Source organism: Amphiura filiformis, chromosome 14 (assembly GCF_039555335.1).
Source record: "Amphiura filiformis chromosome 14, Afil_fr2py, whole genome shotgun sequence".
Taxonomy (NCBI): domain Eukaryota; kingdom Metazoa; phylum Echinodermata; class Ophiuroidea; order Amphilepidida; family Amphiuridae; genus Amphiura; species Amphiura filiformis.
The window spans coordinates 34,502,187-34,523,589 of NC_092641.1; the positions used below are offsets into that span (position 1 = coordinate 34,502,187).

The following is a 21,403-nucleotide window of genomic DNA, read 5'->3' on the forward strand; positions in this document are numbered from 1 at the left end:
TGTTGCCGACAGCAAGAAAGACTTTCTGACTCGCAAAGCTCAAGCATGGAAAGCTTGCAACAAACTGCACACCATCTGGCAGTCCAACATATCAAGAAATACCAAGCTTGCCTTCTTTAGAGCCTGCATAGAGAGTATCCTCTTATATGGAAGTGAGACCTGGACAATGAAGAAAGATCTTCAGGACCGTCTTGATGGTACCTACACCCGGCTGTTGATGAGGGTTCGAAATATATCCTGGCGTGAACATAAAACCAAAGCAGAGATCTATGATGGTGTTCCACAGGTGTCCTCCATCGTTGCTCAACGGCGAGCCAGATTTGCAGGCCACTGCTACCGTGCAAAAGACCAAATAATTTCAGATGTCATCTGTATGAGGCTTCCACGAACATGTAGAGGAAGAAGACCATTCAACTACATCGATGTGGCAAGGGACGTCAATCAAGAAATTAATGACCTCCCAAATCTGATGGCTGATAGAGATTCCTGGAAAAGAATCGTAAACTCTTTCTCGGATGCGTCCGCAAGATAGATAGATAGATGTATGAGAGTAGTTAAAAACAATACATTTATTCTCTAGTTATGGCAATAGATGGTGCCGGTACACGGTACATTTACTGTTACAATGAATCCTACATAGCGGTAGAAATTCCACTTGACATTTATTGAAGGTTGTAATGTGTTGCGATTTCCAACTAGATCTTCCAGGACATTACGTGATCATCAATTATGTTCACTGCACCCGACTGACACCTAGGGCTTTTATATGCAGGCTGAGGAACTTTAAAAGCCTTTTTCCTCAATGATGGAAGAGAAGAATAACGTTAAATTTGTTCTCTTTGCAGTGAATCCATGCCAAAGCCGTCCGTGTCAAAATGACGGGACATGCACCTCAGCAGGTGCAAATTACGTGTGTACTTGTACAAGTCCGTATTCTGGGCCTACCTGTGAAACATCAACACAAGGTAGGCTTTGCTATAAGTTATTGGTTCCAGCATGACCAAAGTGACACTCAGGGATTCGAATTAATTATTTATTTCGCTTGGACAAACAATTCTTTCTTTTTTTCATATTTGGAAACAGAGATTTCTTTTGCTATATGGAGGAGATGAATATAATAAAATTTGTTCTCTTTGCAGTTAATCCATGTCAAAGCGGTCCATGTCAAAATGGCGGGACATGCACCTCAGCAGGAACAAATTACATTTGTGCTTGTACAAGTCAGTATACGGGGCTTACTTGCGAAATATCGACACAAGGTAGGCTATATATACATTATGCTTTAAGTGATATTCAGGGATTTCGAAATGCATTAATTTGTTTCGTTTGGACCCAAACTTCTTATTTCTTCATAATTTGAAAACATGTCATTTCACGTGGATTTTATCATTCACATTTTATCATTCAAGAGAATCGTTTCAAACTTCCTTAACAAATGAATGTTGACTGGCATTGTTGTGTTGATGTTGTTTTCTCCTAACATTTTCAATTTTTTTATGGATTCATTTTGACATTGCAGGTCCTCTACGATTGATATGCCCAACAAATCAAGCAGTGCAAGCACCACCGGGACAGCCTGGCACTACGGTGTTTTATAGAGAAGGGCTAGTTATGGGAGGATCCCCACCTTACAACATAGAGTACAACGGTAATCCGTCCGGCAATTACTTCCCTATTGGAGTAACACGTGTGACAGTAACGGCTTCAGACATTAACAACAGCATGGGAAGCTGTACTTTCACTGTCACTGTGTCCAGCTCTCAAGGTAATTGTAGCAGTCCGACCTACTTGCGGGCCTACTTGCCTGGACGTCCAGGCAGGTAGGTCCACTTCTAGCAACCCATTTTGACGGCCATTTTGGCCTCCATCCTGAGTTTGTTGTACACTAGCACGCTAGTGATTTTTCAATGATCAGAAACATTATTTGATCATTTTATCTGAACGTTTATCCAATACGTACGGCAATATAGACATTTGTCAAATTTGACCTGTTTTGGCGGCGGCCATTTTGTCCGCCATCTTAAATTTGATGTACAGCAGCAGATTAAAAATGTCAGAAATGAATTTCTAATGGCTATAAACCTATAATATATATTTTTTGAAATTTGACCTCTTTTGACGGCCATTTTTTTTTAAAATTTGTCTGCCATCTTGAATTTGATGTACAACAGGAAATTAGAAATGTCAGAAATGAATTTCTAATGGCCATAAACCTGTAGTCACTTTATTTATGTTTTTATAATATGTTTTGACTGATATGTGACTTTTTTGAAATTTGACCATTTTTGGAGGCCATCTTGGTGGCCATCTTAATCTTAAACAAATTAATCTGCCAGAAATGTTGTGTACCTAAACATTAAGAGCCAGAAGTTTCCAGTGGTATAAAAATCTCAACTTTTTTGAGAAAGGTAGGGCATGAGGCTGCGGATCACGAAATGCCCTTTTAATTTGGTCAGAAACATTCATGTGCATAATTGGGGGATGACATGGATAACCCCAGGAGCTCCCAAGATATACGCTAAATAGACAAGTTCTTGATTCCTCGATTGACTTTTTTGCGGTCTTGCTTCCATGGAGAAATGTGTCCAATAGAAGGGCGAAATTTGTAAAAGCTTTACACTGAGTAGCCATAAATCAATAATTTCATTTTATTTTATTAGATCTTATTTTGCCTGGGGAGACCCCATCAGTGCAAGCACTTTTTCCAAGGGTGCTCAGGGGTCAAAACAAAATACATTAAAATACTTTTGAAACAGTACAGGTACAGTAAAATTAAAATATGAATAATAGAGGTAATACCATAGAACTGCACATACAATATACTTTATACAAACACTATGTAAAAATACATTTAAATACCTAGGCCAGCTAGGATTACAAGAGACATATACATACTGTGAAGGAGCATTTTCAAATTGCACTAAGAAAAATACTTAAAAAAATAATGAGCTAAAAATGGTATTATGAATATAAAATATGCTTGAATGCTCCGAGATTTACTGGAAGGGGATTTTTTCCTATTTGAGATAATTCATTAAAAGACATCAGCCCTCTTGAGATGAATTTGCGTTTGTCAGAATTATTTTTGCTTGGAGGGGGACCAGATTTCCCTGAGAGCATGCTCTCGTCACGTGGTTATGGGCTTTATGCACATGATTAAAATATCGCACAGGTCGGAAGGAAGACTACATGTAAGACTTTTGAAACACCATGAAAACCATGACATTCAATGAATAGAGCGGCGATCATGAAGCTTTTTCCACCCAAGGGTGTGAAGCAAAACGTCAGTAGGATACCTACGAGGAAGACCGAGAATTATCTTACCAGCTGCATTTTGAAGTCTGTCAAGTTTGAATAGATAAGTCTTGCATGCATTACCCATACAACGTCACAATAGTCGAAATGGGGGACAATAAGTGATTTAAAAAGCAAATTAATTTTAGTGTGTGTGTTGCGGGAGAATATTTCGAACACGCCTAAGCAAGCCGATACGTTTATTAACTTTAGAGACCAGTTTATCGGTGTTAGCACTCCAAGTGAGAGAGCGGTCTAACCAATTGCCAAGATATTTAAAAGTTTGGCGATCCAGAAACATTCTCTGTGGAGGATAGCGTTTTGGGACTTTTTGTGAATTTGTTCAGTTGGCATAAGACGGATGTCGTGCACGGAATGTTGATCGGAGTTGAAGTGGGTGACGTAGGGAAGACTTTTGCCGCATGTGGAGTTGTTGTGTTCAATTTCTGAGCTTGTGTTGTTGAACCAGGTGTATAGACATGATAGTCTAGAAATGTGGTAGTTTGCCAAATTTGTTAAATAAATGAGGCTGGAGCATTTGCATGTGAGATTGGATGTGATTGGAAAAGTTTCCATGGTTTTGGTGCTTTCAAACTTTGTGCCGACATTGACAAAGGTGCAGACAATGCATTCTTTGCTTTTGTATTTGAAGCAACCAGGTGGATCTTCACTGGTTTTGTTGGGTTTAGTTTGTGAATGAATCAAAAGGTCGCGTCGCGCAAGTTTGGTGGTCTTCTGAAGGCAGTAAGAGGAAGATCTGGAAAGATCTGTTTGAGTTTAGGTGAGTTATGGAGAATGTGGAGGTGTTTGTGAAAGATGGACCCAACATTTTTGAGAAGGGGCGAATATGTACTGACAAAGGGAACACGTGTGTTCGATTTCTTGGTCTTATATTGAAGAAGATTGGCCCTATTGGTTTCCCTAGCCCTTAGAATTTTGCTTTTGATCTTATCAGCAGTCAGCAGGGTATCCACCTCTTTCAAACTGATCTTCTAAGGATCTTGAGGATCAGAGCATATTCTCCTGATCCGTAATGCCTGGCTGTAGATAATACTGCCAAAGATATGAGGAGGACGACACGATGTAGGGGGCAAATGATAACTGTGGGAGTCAGTGGGTTTGCAAAAGAGACTGGTGGCCAATTAATGGTTTACTAGGTATACCATAACGTCTAGGAATGGGACTTTTTTCTTGGATTCTTCAAATGTGAATTTAATTGTCTCATGGTAAGAGTTGAGGTGATCTTTAAACTGAATGAGTGATTCCTCATTGTTTTGCCATGTGAAAAAAGATATCATCAATATCTTTTCCAGCTAGATGGTCTTGCAGGGGCTTTCATGAGCATTTTGGACTCAATGTAATCCATGAAGATAATGGTGTATGGAGATGCGGTGGCAGTTCCCATGGCCGTTCCGCTTCGTTGGATACAGAAAAGGCCATCAAACTGGAAATTAGTGGAAAAGTTAAAATTAGCTCCAGAAGTCTAAAAAGATCATGGGTGTGAGAGCTAATTGACATGCGAGCATACCTTCGTCGTGACCGATGTTAGGGTACAACTATCCAAATGTTAACTACGGAAAAGAGCAAGAGCTCACAACCTGAACAACGGGATACGAAAATAAATCCGAAAACAGAAACAAGTCCGGTATAAATCCTAAGAATCACAAAATAATGGCCTATTATTTTTGTACAGATATCAATAGATGTATCAACAACCCATGTAGAAATGGCGGCACATGAATTAATGGTATTAATCGGTTCTCATGCCTTTGCGTAGCAGGATATACCGGATCTACTTGCCAAATTCGTAAGTGTTGTTTCCATATGAAACAGTTCAATCAGGTTTGTTAATTAATTGATGATAAAATTGTAGAAAAAGAAGGACAGTTGTCAAGGGTCACTCTCTACACCATAGCACACACTGCTTTCCCTAAACATTGTACACACCCACCCTACCAAACACCACCCCACCTCATACAGTTGACATTTTAAAGACTCAATCCAAGTCAACCAACCAACCGTACACACAATACTTCAAAGACCCATACATGTAACACCTGAACGTATGTATCAGATCACCTGTATCAGACAGCAGTCATGTGGGGATATTTGGGTGTGTGTGTGGCACACTACATGTAAACTTTTGCGCCCATGGTCTAGAGAAGCATACATGTACATGTAAATAAATTGCAATGTATTCAAAATTTGAAATTATAGATTACAGAAATATAAGATCATCATCATCATCGTCATAAAATCACCATTATCATCACCTACGTCATCATCGTTATCATCATCATGATCATTGTCATAATAATACTAACAGAAATTCACCTGTAATTCTAAACATCTTTTCAAAATTGCCCCACACAAATTTGCAGTGAGTAGCACACACAAACCACTATGCATGGATGAGTACCATTTTACTGAGTGCTGAAATGTAGGGTCCAGTGTGCATGTTTCTCTCTTTCAAGAGTTTAATTTTATTGGATTGGAAAGTTCTATGAAAGAACTATTAGATATATTTTAGTAGTCCAAATATTTAATAAAATTATGCATTTAATTAATTATCAATTATTTCATTAATAATATAAATAATATGATTCTGCAAAAATGACAAATAAATCTAAATAATTTGGTGGATATGTAGGATATATGACAGATCACAGATTTCACAGCCTCAATTAATTTGGAAAATGGCCAAATTAAGTCAAGTCAACAAATTTGAGATCTATTTTGACATTTTTAGATAATCATTTCACATTTTACATGCATTTAATTAGACTGGACTCGGACCGGACTCGGCTTCGAGTCCGAGTCCTTTTGTGTCCGAGTCCAAGCCGAGCCGAGTCTTTTTGTGTCCGAATCCGAGCCAAGTCCGAGTCCAACATAAAGTGGACTCGAGTCTCGAACGATACATCACTGCTACTCAAAGGTGAATGTCCTACATGAGTTATGTGTACATAACAATGTCGATGACGATTATAATAAGTTCATAGAAATTTTTGATAAGTTATATAATGAATGCGTACTACTTAAGAAATACCTAATAATAGAAAGAAGGAACCAATGTGATGTCACCCTGGATCACAAAAGGTCTACTAAAAAGTAGACCGGCGTATACTGACGACCTATGATGTACCGCCGCATCGCGACGGTCCATGCCCCATGGCAACGCTACTGACCATATATACATATACTTTTTGCAGGTCAGCCGACAGATGACACTCAACCCCCGAGGCCGGTCTGTCCAGCCAACCAAGTAGCAACTATCGCCGACGATGGATCAAATTACATTACAGTGGACTTTCCTCGAGCAGTTGCCACCGACAACATTGGGATATCCGACCCAATTGAGTACAGCATTCCACCAGGAAGTTTCTTCCCAATCGGTACAACAGCGGTTACTGCGACAGCTACTGATCTTGCGGGGAACAGCGCGATGTGTGTGTTTGCTGTTACTGTCAACGGTAAGTTGCAGAACAATAAGCCCATAGAAAATCGCGACATTTCATAGTTCTAAACAGCACTAAAAGCGTAGTGTGGGACCACGATTGGGCTTTGTTGGGGGAGGGAAGGTATTATTTTGCTACATTCCCTACAATATGGTATACAAGTGCTATAAACCTGAATTAATTGCTAGTCCAAAGGTTCGGTAGTCCAAAAATAGGGTTCGCTAGTTCTTAGTTCTAAGGTTCGTTAGTCCGAAAAATAGGTCGGAAAAAATATCAAGGTTCGCTAGTTCGAAAATTAAAAATAAGGGGCCTATTCGCCAGTCCAAAAATAAAAGAAGCTTGACTAGTCGAAAATAAAGTACTATAGGTAATCTTCGATAGTCCGGAAAAATATTCGCTATTGTCCAGGAATAATTAAACTGCTTTAAAAAATGAGGCGGCCAATGAGAGCTTTGATGTTATGTGCTGAAATGGCTTGAAATATAACCGGTTCCGGCGAGCATAGACGTACATGTAGAGTGTAATACACGGTGCTCCGTTGAAGGAGGGAATTAAATTACAACAACAACAACAACAACAACAACAGTGGCATTTTGCGTGTTCTAGTAGGGTAAAATGCGTTCATTAATTTCATGTTTCAAGCGTAAATTCCTGCTGTATATAGAACTACTTTACTTGCATCCAGTGCGTATTAGTAAACAGTAATAAAGATTATTTATTCTAAGCACGTACGTAAACAAAATAAATGCAAAGTAAATCTAGCAAAACCAAAAATTGAAGAAAAATACAATTCCAAGCCAAATAAGGGGCCCCTCTCAAAAAAATAAGGATCGCTTGTTCATTACCAAAGTAGTTTTTATTTTTTTCCAAGTCGATCGAGGGGCCAAAGTAGTGCCGTACTATTACTAGGGATGACCAATGAACCATCAACTTGATTAGAACACTCCCATAGACATGCAGGGAGCTCAACTGTGCACTGCTTGCACAGACATTTCTAAATTGAGCTCATTCTTTTATTTTTCATAATTTTTCTGTAAAAATTGGAGATGTTAATGCCAATTATGTTTTGTAACTATCCTGCAAATTACAGCATCATAACTTATTTGGTTTTTCTGTAAGTGTGAGTCAAAATTGGTCCATCGCCACAGTGCGTTTAATTGCCAGTGGCCCAGTGCACCACTGCTCAGAATGGCACAAAATATTCAGATGAAAAAGATTAGGTGAACACCTTGACCTACTGAGCTGTAATTTGGCAGAGTTGTTGTTATTACCTTTATCATACCCTCTGTAAAAAGGAAAAAAAAAAACCGGACAAGTAGATCTCGAGTTAAAAATTAAATCACCAGCTTCCCTTTGGAATTTCCAAACACCTTTCGAATCATGTTAAATAGACACCTTTCTGAACATAAATGTGAAGTTTCATGCTCATTTGTTGTATTATTCACCTGATCTCAACCCTAAACATTTTCTTATATTTATACCATCTGCACTGACTTGCTGCTATACACGCACAGGAGCTGTACTTTTAAAATACGCGCCTAATCAATAATGAGTCTTTCACTCCATTGTTAAAGTACTGTGCTCCCAGTAGCATATGGAGTGACCAGGCCCTGGAGTGTGATGGTTTTGTAGCACATGACAGTATTCATTCAAGCCTATCAAGGTCTGTTATTAGCCACTTGCTGAATGGCTGGGCATTATCAGCTATCAAAGAGATACCTTATGCTGCTGCCAATCACAATAGAGGTTAAACATTTTGTTAAAACCCCAGAAGTGATATCAGGACAAAGCTGTGCATGTTGGTACTTGATTGTTTGGATTCCTATGTTGAAAATCCCTTGTAGTACATTAATATTTTTCTTATGTGTAGTGTATATTGTTGTGGAAAAAAAGTTCACCTGGACTTTTGATTTTGTGCCACTTTGGCCATTATGGATGATTTTTGGCAAATGTTTTCTAAAAGCATGATTTCAGTGCCTCGGTTTGAAGAAATACTTAATGCTATTGACTAGTAAAGTGCCATTTCATAAGAACTACCTTTGATACTACCACAATATGCTTGTTTCATGTTTCCATATATATTAAAATAAAGAAATATAAAAAGGTAAATATATGCTTATACCAATTTTGCTCACATTGCTATATTTAGACTTTGTCAATTTATTTCGTTCCAATGACCGGTCAGAATGGGAAACTTTGAAAATTCATAATTCGAAAAGTTTTTGACCGATTTTGACCATTTAACCACCAAAATACTTCTGTTGATGAGTTCTTTCCAGAAAACAATCTTTTGTAGCAAAAGGGGAAACATGAAATTATGATGGTCATCCCTACTATTACGCTGACTTTCGTATTCGGCGAGGAGGACGATTTCGACCTCCTGGTTTATTTACAAACAGAGAGGTAGACAAAAGACCGTTCCGCTTGTCCAAACACTCAAGTATCTGAAGGATGGTCCACAATAGCGTGATTCACGTAACATGAATAGGGATTAAAAAGCTGTCAAGTAGAACCATGTGCTTCTTTTGTCCTATTTGCCATCAAGATTTCATATGGAAACAATTCAAGTTCAGACCCAGAACAGGATCATGTCAGAAATTAATATTTTGTTCTGGGTCTGATTATTCGGACTAGGGCCAAAGCAACTTTACTCTGTCGGAGTTATAAAAATTGCCAACGGACACATTCAATATAATTAACAAATACTTGCACTTTTTAGCATGAGGGGTTAGGAGATTAACATTTTCTTTTGAAGGGTTGGTTTTACCCTGAAAACAAGCGTGTATAATCGAGCAAAAAAAAAGCAACTAGTTTGCAGAACAGGCTGCTCCTAATGAGTACCCTGTTCATATAGTTTGTATTAAACCTTGGTTTTGATGTATCGATACTCGGGTGGAGTCTTAGCAGCTCTTAGTGTCCGTGATGGACATGACAAAATGTTGGAAGTAAGCTTTTTTTGTGGGTATATAGGCCTATAATTATATTGAACCTCGTACTCTAAAAAGGGACGCGAACATCACAAAATACCCCTTTAAATAAATAGCACAAAGACCAATACCAAAATTGTGTTCATGACATTCTCCAAGAATAACACAATATGTTATGACCCATATCTTGGTAATAATCTGTACTCGGATATTACCTGGAAATCGACCTTCCCTTTTAGAGCATTTCTCATTACATCCAAACCTAATGCAAGTGATAAAACATCCAAATGGGTGTAACAATGGGTGGCGAAACAATCATAATGACATCATCTGTACGGGCATCTGTATTAATTGTTGCCGCTTTGTTTTCTAAACTACACGCAGAAAAAAAGTTATTAAATGAGTTTATGTCGTTTCCATTCAAACTGTGGGACGTTGGAAAAACCGCACTATCAGGATATTCACACGTTTCCTTTTTAATTTGTTTTATTCTTATTCAGTTGTGGGGCGTCGAGTGCCTGCCGTGTCTGGTTGCAATTCTGACAGTTCTCAATTGACAGTCGACCGACATACTGTCCTTCCACCTGGTCAAGTTACTGCGCGGTTGGACTGGGTTGAACCAACAAGCAGACCTGCAGGAATACCAGGCACTATTGCAACACGCAATGGTCTACGAAGCGGTTCCCAGTTCCCAAGTGGTCTCACTGAAATCATTTATGTATTTGGAAGCCCTGGAGCTGAAGCGACATGCACCTATCGCGTTTTTGTCTTGGGTATGTAAAGATATATGGGTCTGTGCAATAATTACGAGCCCCCGGTGCTGCGTGCAAAAGCACATACTTATGCAAAATATGATGTTTTGCATATGCAAAACTACATACTTTATGAAAGTATGTACTTTTGCATATGCAAAAACACATACTTACGCAAAACATGGAGTTTTGCATAAGCAAAACATCATACTTTGCGGTAAGTAGGAGCTAGTAGGGGGCTATACAAAAATAGATGTTTTGTCTAGAAACACGTGTTGGGGCATACGGGCTGGCTATATGGAATCAGGGCGCATACTACCAAAGCGGGAGCACACCACTGAATAATGTGCCGTACCATTCATTCCACGGAGCTTTTTGAGGTAGCTGGATGTATTTGGTATTTTAACAGTCTCATCTCTCGCTTATACCTCATCCAAACTGAGATTTGGCTATCATACTTAGCCCATTTAATTTTACTAATTATATTTAGTACACTGTGTGAAAGAAATACGGGTAAAAAACTACGGGCAAAACGTGGGTGGGGGGGGCATAAATCACCGTAATGATGTACAATAGGCCTAAGACATTTCTTTTATACGTTTATTATTATATATGCCTATATAGGCCTACCAAGTTGCATATGCAAAGCACATACTGTTGGGAAAATATTTTACTTTGCATAGGCCTAATCATGCAAAATGACATATTTTGCAAACGTATGAAAGTTGGCATAATTAGTAAATTGGGGTAAAAGTGGTATGGTGCATAGCCACCACCGGAAATGTAATTTTTAATTTTAATAATGTCTTAGTATATTCTATATTAACAAACGTATAATAAGTTGCATAAGCAACACACTTTTGAAAATGTAATTTTGCATAACCATGCAAAATGATATATTTATGTATGTGGTTTTGGCAAAACAAAACACCAAAATATATGTACTGTAAGACATTAGGTCTTTATAGTATATACTAAGTTGCATAAGCAAAAGCACACACTTTTGGAAAAGTATGTAATTTTGTATAGCCATGCGAAATGACATACTTTGGCTTTTGGCAATAAACGGCAATAAATGGCAATAAACGGGGGGGGGGGTGCATAAACCACCACCAGAAATGTAATGTATTATAAGACATTATGTCTTATATACCTTTATTATTATAGTATAGACTAACTGAGTTGCATATTAAAGCAAAAGCACACATTTTTGGAAAAGTATTTAATTTTGTATAACCATGCAAAATGATTTTGCAAAAGTATGTAGTTTGGGGAAAAAAAAAACGGGGTGGGGGTGCATAAACCACCACCAGAAATATAATGATACTATAAGACATTAGGTCTTACATATACGTTTATTAATATTGTATAGTCTTGCGTATGTTGAATCAACAAAAGCACACACGTTTGGAAAAGCATATTTTGTATAACCATGCAAAATAATATATTTTGCAAAAGTATGCGGTTTTATAAAACGGATGGGGTGCATAAATCACCACCATCAGAATTATAATAAGACATTAGGTCTTACATGTTTATTAATATAGTATAGACCTATACTAAGTTGCATGAGAGAAAGCACACACTTTTGGAAAAGTATGTAATTTTGCATAACCATGCAAAATTACATATTTGGCAAAAGTATGTGGTTTTAGCCGAAAGGGGGGGGTGAATGAACCACCACCAGAAATATAATGTACTATAAGACATTATGTCTTATACGTTTATTAATATAGTATAGGCTAGTTGCATAAGCAAATGTACGCACTTTTAGGAAAGTATGTAATTTTGCATAAGCATGCAAAATGACATATTTTGCAAAACTATGTGGTTTTGGCGAAAACAGGGGGGGGGGGGGCTGTGCATAAATCACCACCACCAGAAATATTATGTACTATAAGACATTAGGTCTCTATATAATATATACTAAGTTGCATAAGCAAAAGCACACAATTTGGAAAAGTATGTAATTTTGCATAGGCTTAACTATGCAAAATGACACACTTTGCAAAAGTATGTGCTTTTGGCGGAAAAAAAGGGGGGTGCATAAACCACCGCCAGGAATATAATGTACTATAATATATGTTATAGTATATGTCATGTAGGCTAATAAGGCTTGTTATGTCTCAAAGTCAACGACAGTTTCAAAAACGAATGCGAAATTAGGTGTGTTTTTTTAAGATATTTTTTTTTTAATTTTCGATTGCTCAAAAGTACACAACATAAAATTGTGGTTGATTTACACAATTGAAGTACAATATAATATTTATTGTTTTTTGCCTAAACATGCGAGTATTGAATCAAGTAACTCTTCTTCCAAATTTGTCAGAATTTCATGATTTTACGGCAAAAAAATTTTTTACGGCAAAAATGAATTTGCCGTTTCTTAGCCTAAACAAACACCAAATAAGTCTGTGAGCTAATCATGTAGTTGGACTTCTCACAAATTATGTGCATTTTTTCCACTTGACAAGAAGAACAGTGTTCAAATAACCATAACCAGGAACTGGTATGCTCTGCTGTAGTGTTACTCATTGAATCACACAAGTAAACAATTCACAAATAACATTATGTTTTGATAACCTTTATTTCCCAAATCACTGTTGACATCAATGTGACAAAAAATTGCAGGTAATACTTTGTTTCACCTTGTATTTGGTAATGAAGTGACGTCCGTTTGTTGTGTGTTTATGAAGCGCCCTTGTACATACAGGTAACACAACTTTTACAAGTGTCCCCTCATAAATGTTTTTCAAGCGATTATGTAATTTTATGGCATGTTGGGCATCTTCAGTGTTAAATATGCAATGATGCTTCCCATGTTTCAGAGCAATTGAACAAAATTTGAAATGAAGTTGCAATGGCATGATATCAGAAGGACATTCTTCGTATTCAGAATGCAATTCGATTTGTTTGCTGTGCTCTCATGCCACACAAAAAATACTGTGCAAACGCTCATACCAGTCCAGAGCCCTTAAAAAGAGCTTTACTGTAACTTTTAAAACATGATATAAAAACTGGGAAAATCTGTTCCAACTGAATCAAAAAATGTATCCAAAAGGATACAACAGTGTCACATTTACCCACTAGCAATGGATGAAATTAAAAACAGGGGAAATATGACAACATCAATGGGGGAGTAACAGTAACACTAAACATATAAACAAAGTTTAAAATCCGATGTTTTTAAAAGACAATTTTTTTCTTTTTCAAGGGATTAAATAAGAGACCTGCTCTCAATATAGTGGAGACCAGCTCTCTTAAAACATGGTCAAACTTTGTTCAACTACTCATAGTAACTTAAAATAGCTTGAATGGATTTCCTTAAAACACTGAAGATGCACAACATGTTTTTTATATATTATGCTTTTTCTGTTTTTAAATCGGCTAAAACTACATTAATTTATTCAAACATTTATCAGGGGAAACTTAGAAGTTGTATTATCTGTATGTATGAATAATGTTTATACACTCTGTAGATTTGGGACAGCAGGTGCGATTCAACAGCAACGTGAGTCAAATATTGTTACCGAGTCGTCAAGGCCAAACACACCTTTCACCCAAATTCACTTCAGAATGCAGTCAATGCACAAAAAAAAAATGTTTGAAAAGTTAACAGTATTTGAATAAATAAAAGTAAAATATGATTTATAATGTTCTGATACATAAAAATAAATAAATGCCCAGTTCTATTAGCACATTACATATTCACTCTTTCACAAAATACGATGTAATCTGGAAATTCCCAAGCCTAATTTTAAACATTAACCTTTCACTTCCTGGGGAATTTCCAAAATGATGTTATATCTACTTTACACTAGGGAATTGTGAGTACATAAATAGTCCTGAGTTTGTTTACTGTGATTACACGGTAAAGAGAATTCCCAACTTTCATGCAGTAGCTTTAAATTGTAAACAAAGAAAAATTTTCAAATTGAATTACTCAGGGCTACTGTAATAATGTTCTCAAGCAGAAGCAGATGTGTCTAAATGTTTAAAAACCTATGCCTTATGATAATGTGACATGTGGTCTCAACAATTTGGTTATTTTGATACACATTTTGATCAAACTGGGTAACAATGTGTGACCTACAATCCCGGAAAAAAATGTGTTTGAACACCCACTGTAATTCCCATGTTCTTCTTAGTATAGTGTGCACACTATATCTACTGGAAACTAAGGATTATAGTAGTGTTGTCTCTTAAGCATACTCCTCCCTTTCCCCACCAAACAATGTTGGGAGAAGATATGGTGAAGATGCGCATATTGGGCATGCTAATATTGTACGGGGGTAGAAGGGGGACCATTTCCAATAAGGCCTTAAAAGTGTTTAAACTATTTTTTCTAAGATTGTAGTTCTTTTTACATGATAATCAGAAAGAGCAGAAGGACACAGCTGAAGTAATTTGCTGAATAGTACAATAAAGTATTACTTGACTTGACTGGACTTGACTTGGCTAATCATTCACAAAATCTAATCATTCACAATATAATTATAGTTTACATTATTTGCCAAATATAGTTTCCATATGTTTTAATAACATGCTTCTCATTCTAATAAGGTAGGGATTTGACTTGAATTTTTAGCCATGCTGTCAGCTTTACAATGAGTTCTGCTAACACTGGTAATATGAAATGACCAGTCACTGACATTTCCTTCAAACAAATCCATGTAAATGTGCTGGTCTTAAAAGCCTTGCATTTTAAATAGATATAGTGTATATATTTGTTCATCATATTTATGCAGCTTGTATCATTCATTTTTATACACATCTGTGGATGTTGACAATTGAGAACGTTTCCCCGCTGCTAAACATGAATGACTGTGTCGCTGTTGTCACTTGTTCCCTTGTAGCATATGAGGGCATCAAATGATTCTATGGATAAAAAGAGTCAGAGAAAGAGAAGATAATAAGAAATACATACATTTGTACAATTGACTGTGGATACTCATGAATGTGTTATTGGCATTTTGGAACAGTAAATTCTATAATTAATGGAACTTAATTTAATGTCCTGATCTACTCGTACTGTTAGCCACACTCCAGCAATAGTGAAATTCCTTTCTTTTGTTTGAATAAACATAGTTCAAAAGCATTTGGGACCAGGTTGCTTTTGTATTACATTAATTTGAAAATGGCACATGGACACTTAAAATGACATGCATAAGAATATTTGTCTTGTGTATCTGGATAATATTGTTTCCAGAATTGGTAAGTGGAAAAAGATTTATATAGACAAAGCAACTTCAAATAGTGCAATAGGGGAGACCGAGGAGTCTTTGCCCTTTTTCCGACTAGTATCTATGTCAATTTTAAGGTTAGAAGGGACCTGACTGACCTATATGAGAGCCATGTGTCTTGGCTACATACAAACCCAATCTCAGGACTGCAAACCTTACAATACTAACAGAGTAAAGCAGACAAACAAATTTAGGGAGCGGGGCAGGATGGCCCATATGGTAGGGTCAGTTCGCCCTAAAAAGTTAAAAAATAACAAACATTTAGTAAAGGGTATATTGGGCAGTTATTTACTTCCGAGGAAGAACAGGGTAAAGGCAGTTTGACCAATCTATGATGTACGGTTATGGAGATATGGGCAAAAGAGTAAAATTGGGACGCCATAGGTCCAATTTTTCCCCGATGGGGGCTAAAATGGAACTTGCTCTGATTTTGATGAAACTAGTCTCAAATTATTTGTATTGTTGCAAGAAATGGTTTTAACGATCTTGGGATTAATAGGGGCTGTCAGCCAATTTCGCCATCTTGTGGATACAAATCTGTGTGTTCATGCGTTAGACACTACGTGCAGGTCGCAGCTTGCCACGCATCGATGGTGCGTTTAGCTGTTCACGTATGGAGATCGAACTACCATCGCAGCGTGCACCCACAAGATAGCAGCATACAACATCACACTGATTATCTCTATTTTATAAGCAAAAACTCAATATGAACTGTGAAAAGGGCTAGTAAAGGTTCATGGCTAAAGCCCCAAGAAGTTAGAGAATTAACTGAAATTGCAGGGCAAAAATGCAACCTGTAATTATAGAAATGTATGCAAATAAGCCTGACCGGGGGGGCCAGGGAGGCATTTACTTTAAAAGACCTTCAGCCAAAAATATTCCAATTATATGAAAATATAGGGATTATAGGGCTTTTAAAAACTTTCTAAGGAAATAGAAAAATCTTAAAAATATGAAATATATGACCGCTTGCAGCTCTGCTCATAGAGCTACATGATACACCTTACCTGACTCAAGCACCTGTAAAATGTTCAACATTGTCTGATTGCAGCTCTTGTAGGGTTCAGCAGAGAGAACAGGAAAGTATTTTTGCAACTGTTACAGCACTCTTGTTGTATTAAATCTCGTTTCACATTCAGCTCCCTCCGGCTACTTTCAACATGCAAAATCTGGAAAAGAAAAAATATAGGTTGAAGAAGAACTTCTCATAACAATATATTTATGTTACCATCCACAGTTTTTAGTCTTTCCTACAATGTTTTGTGCCTATACATGCATGTTTGATTTTATCTCTAAGCAGCAGCGAACTGTTTGATTAGCCTATCAGACAGGAAAATATTAATGAGCTAATTTGCATAATTATTTTGCCTACATTTTCATTAATCCACTCTGCAGCTTAATCGCAAAGACCAATCAACTCCAACCTTGGTATAGTGATTGGATATGGTGACCTGATGTGTTGTATTTTGTGTCATTTTATTTGCATATTTATGAATATAAATGAGCTTATTTGCAAATTTTACCTACATTTTCATTATTCCACTCTGCAGATTAAACGCAATCACCGATCACCTTCAAACTTGGTATTGTAATGGTGGCCTGACGTGCAGTATAGTTTTGTGCCATGTTATTTGCATATCATTATGAATATTTATGTCCTTATTTGCATATTAGTATTTAAAAACCTTTGTTATAATTTGCATTTGCATATACATCTATGCAAAACCACATACTTTCAAAAAGTATGTATTTTTTTTTTGCAAAACCATGTGGTTTTGCATGCAGTACTGATCTCCTCTCTTAACTTTGTATTGCATTTTTATATGAAAATGGAAATGGTCGTGTGTAATGAAATGGTGTTCCTTTGTGCAGTAAATTTCAAGGATCGCACAAGATCATATTGCATTGAAACACTCCTAATTTACTAAATATAGACCCTATCATAGTAAATGTATATATTTTCTGAAAGGAAAATGTCCAGTCTGTCCAAATATGGCATTTAAATGTCAGTAGGGGCAAGTCTGTGCAAATCCTTGTATGCATGAAAATGATGTCAACAAGAAGCACCGCCTCAAAAACATGTAACATCTAAACCACAGCACATATAAAAAAAAACCAACCTTATCAGTGCAAAGTAGAGGCAATGGCCCACCTAAATATATACTTTGAAAAGGTTGCCACTAGTTGATGAACTGTTACATTTGTATGATGTACACGGAATGACATATTACAAAATTTTCAGTCAAAATATTTGTGGAAAATACAGGAATACTGCTTGGACTGCTTAAGACTTGGCCCTTTTTTGGAAAGAGTAGACTTCTTTCTTCAAGAAAATGTATAATTTTGCTATTTATATCATATGGTCTATAGTTTGTAAATTATGAATGTTTCAATGTATGATGGTGCGCGATATGTGTCCCAGGAACCAGGGAAGTGAGACTGATGGAACATCTATTGAATTATTTACGTAACATTGTATAGAAGGTACACACCAAGCTATTGTGCTAACAATGTAGTCAGCCGCACAGCATGCCTTTTCAGTGGATCAGGTATACCGCTTCTATTTCAGTTTGTTTATTTACAGGTTATTGACAAAAATTGTTTTTTTCTCGATTAATTTTCACATGTATGTCGCTTTATTTATTCAAGAAAATGTGACGGTAGTTAACATCAAATTTATAGTCCATAAATTGCACAAAATCAACCCAAAATAATCATATTCGGCCATATGCTTACAGAATTAAAATATTGGCAGTCACTCATTTACATTTAAACCGCCAATTATTGCTATTAATATGCGCATTTGACACATAAATTACATTGTCAAATTAATCTCACATCTGTATGCGAGCCCAGGCCACCCCAAAATTGCTGTTGAATGTTCTTGACTCTTGAGTCGGGTATTATATTTCCATTTTGCGTAAAATAAATTTCATTTCATTTCATTTTCTGTTTTGTCACTGCTATGAAAGTATGTATTTTGCATGTATACCCGGTACATGTATGTACAAATTGCATAAATGGCTACAGGAGACTGACTACATAGGGAAAATTATTTTGCAAAAGTATGTACTTTTGCATACATGTACTGTATGCAAAACCACATACTTTTGGAAAAGTAACGGGTAATCGGGTATGTAAACCGTAAACAAAATTTAACAGCAAATACTACAGTATATGTATGTGGTTTTGCACGCTGCCAGTTTTGGGTCAATAATGAGATAAAGTAGCGTACGGTATGCATTTTTGCATCCTTTGTGACCTGAACCGAGTTACTTTGAGATTAACTCTAGCGTCAAATTTGCATATACGAATTCCATGCTAGAGTCCTTTGCTATTGCTTTTTTTTTGTTGGTCGATCAGCGTTGAATTAATATCATAAGTTCATAACTTAAATCATGAAATGGACGGTTGGCATGACGTCACTTGTGATAAATCGCTTGTGCTGAGATTTGGCTGAATTCCATTTGGCTCACCCCCTCAGAAACGAAGGGGACACATACCGTTGCACCACAGGGGAAATTGTCTTGAACTAAGAGGTCCTGCACAATAGGGATTTCACGAGGGTGTCCCCTTTGACAGACATTCTCTCCGTCGGGCTGTTTAGATCTATTGCAGCACCCATCAGGGGCGGATCCAGGAATTTTTGATAGAGGGGGTGCCTTTTGGTCGACGACGAAAAAATGGTGTTATGGGGGTTACTCAACGGTTTTGGCCCATTGTTTGCTGTTCATGGCCGAATTTGTTCATTTTTTAAAATTTCTTTCATTTTTTGTATTTTTAAGTTAGGCTGGTCAAAAAATAGAGGGGGCGCGCACCGGCTGCGCCCCCCCCCCCCCCTAAATCCGCCCCTGCCCATGCACTTTCGGACAATGCAATGGCATGTTTTGTGATTTCACCCACTGATTGCAACAGCAATTCAAGTGTCCCCTTTTTTGTACGACAGGAGCCGAGATGGAACAGCCAAATCTTGGCAAAAGCAATGGGTTATTTGAGAACTCCAGCTTCAAATTTGCACACGATAGTTACCGGTACTCATTCGATGCTAGAGTGCTTTGCCATGTTTTGTTGGTCAGACAGCGGTGCAATTTTTTGCACCGGAGATTATTTATTGTAATTTTAGCAACATTTTTGATGCAATCGCCTGTGGTTATCGGCTGTGTTTACTTCTGAACTTCCATTGCTTTAATTTATATGGTGTCATGCTTCAGCGAATCCTACTAAATTTTGAATGCAATGGTCTCTAGCCTAGAATGTGAAGCTATCGGTGAGCAAATTCTTGGCTAAACTTCTCGAGCAATGGAAGAAGCGATCTATCACAAGTAACGTCAGGCCGACCCGTCCGACAGAATGACTGAGAAGTAGGCAAGTGATCTAGATGGAACTAGCCTCCAATGTGATGTGAAGCTTCATGTACACCGGCAGCGTGTTCGCCTATGAGTGCGTACCGCAGTGAATCCAACCATGGCCATGCCATCGCACTAGTGATTAGTTTAGTACTATAATTAAGACTTAAAGCCATATTATCATAACATTTTGCTGAGGAGAATGCCCTCAATTTTTTTTTTTTTTTTTTTTTCTACACAATTGTAATGTACTTTAGTCAATAAAGATACTCTGCAAAAATCAAGACTTTAGGTGCTGTAGTTTTGTCAAAATCCGAGATTTTGAATAAAACGATGGAACCGGCGTTTTACGATGGAAATGTTTGTCCAACACGTATGCACAGTACATGTACATACATGGCGTGCAGGATCTACTAATCTATTTTTACAGAGACGTTATGGCTTTAATTATTATATCCACGACAAGGGTTGTTCGTTCGTGTTGTAGTTTGAAATTTATGTGATAGGACCTAATTTGATCGCGGTTGGATCGTCACGTGTACAGCTGTTCAAGCAGTATTTAACTTTGAAAGCTCAAAGCTGTTGAAATTTCTAGCTGATACGTACATACATCAAACGTATGGAGCTGCAGTATATTAAAAGCCGAAACTCACATACCTGATTGACATGTACTGTATCATGTATGCGATGCATGGATGTAATGATGGGTGTACATTGGTGTAGCGTGTGTAACACCGAGCCTGAGAGGCCTGTCCGTGGGAAGTCTTGAAATGACACGTCGCATCTTATAACTAATTTGCAAAGACTTACCTGGCTACGAGGAATGATTCAACCACACCAACTATCTGACAGTGATGCACAGATTCTCACATCGAATAAATATACACTACTTCGCCTAGCTGAGCGATGTCATGGATGTAAAGCGGCGGACAATTGCGAGACATTGGTTGACAAGCTGTCTATATTTGGAAAGCACCGCACACCACAAAAATCGTCGTCATTGATTTTGCCACGCAAGTTCCGTAACTTTTTTTTTATGCAAAAGAAGATTTTTTTCTTTACAGTTTCGAATTATAAATTCTGTATCATCTTAGAGAAGAATATTTTTCATAACAAAGCATGAATGGCGCAATATTATGAACATTGCTCGTCTACTTGTTGAGAAAACTAGCGATACATAAAACTCCGACTGCTAACTACATTTTGGCCTTGTATATTCATGCGCAGATAGCCGTAAATATTGACCAAATATTCCTGTTTTAATTTAAGCTGTGTGGCATTCACATTTAGAAATTCTATTCAAACATGGTTTTGAACACTAAAATGGCTAATATTGTATCAATTTGTCACATTTTGTATGTAAAGATGGCACTATATGACTGATAA

At 37.2% G+C, this 21,403-nt stretch overlaps 2 protein-coding genes and 1 long non-coding RNA gene across 3 annotated transcripts in view; 2 read left to right on the forward strand and 1 right to left on the reverse strand.

The window, feature by feature from the left end:
* LOC140170013 (uncharacterized) overlaps positions 1-6,643 on the forward strand; it is a 44,223-nt gene extending 37,580 nt beyond the window's left edge. Inside the window, exons 15-19 of the mRNA XM_072193325.1 lie at positions 846-965; positions 1,140-1,259; positions 1,520-1,765; positions 4,988-5,101; positions 6,504-6,643. Coding sequence (XP_072049426.1) covers positions 846-965; positions 1,140-1,259; positions 1,520-1,765; positions 4,988-5,034 — 533 coding nt within the window. The 3' untranslated portion in view covers positions 5,035-5,101; positions 6,504-6,643. The remainder of the gene's footprint in view (positions 1-845; positions 966-1,139; positions 1,260-1,519; positions 1,766-4,987; positions 5,102-6,503) is intronic.
* Positions 5,119-21,403, forward strand: part of LOC140169377 (hyalin-like) — a 28,448-nt gene continuing 12,163 nt past the window's right edge. Inside the window, exons 1-3 of the mRNA XM_072192634.1 lie at positions 5,119-5,136; positions 6,509-6,764; positions 10,177-10,449. Coding sequence (XP_072048735.1) covers positions 5,119-5,136; positions 6,509-6,764; positions 10,177-10,449 — 547 coding nt within the window. The remainder of the gene's footprint in view (positions 5,137-6,508; positions 6,765-10,176; positions 10,450-21,403) is intronic.
* LOC140170010 (uncharacterized) lies at positions 14,651-21,153 on the reverse strand. Its single transcript, XR_011861458.1, has 3 exons — positions 20,828-21,153; positions 16,679-16,840; positions 14,651-15,306 (listed from the first exon to the last, which is right to left on the reverse strand). It is a non-coding gene; the product is annotated as an uncharacterized lncRNA (long non-coding RNA).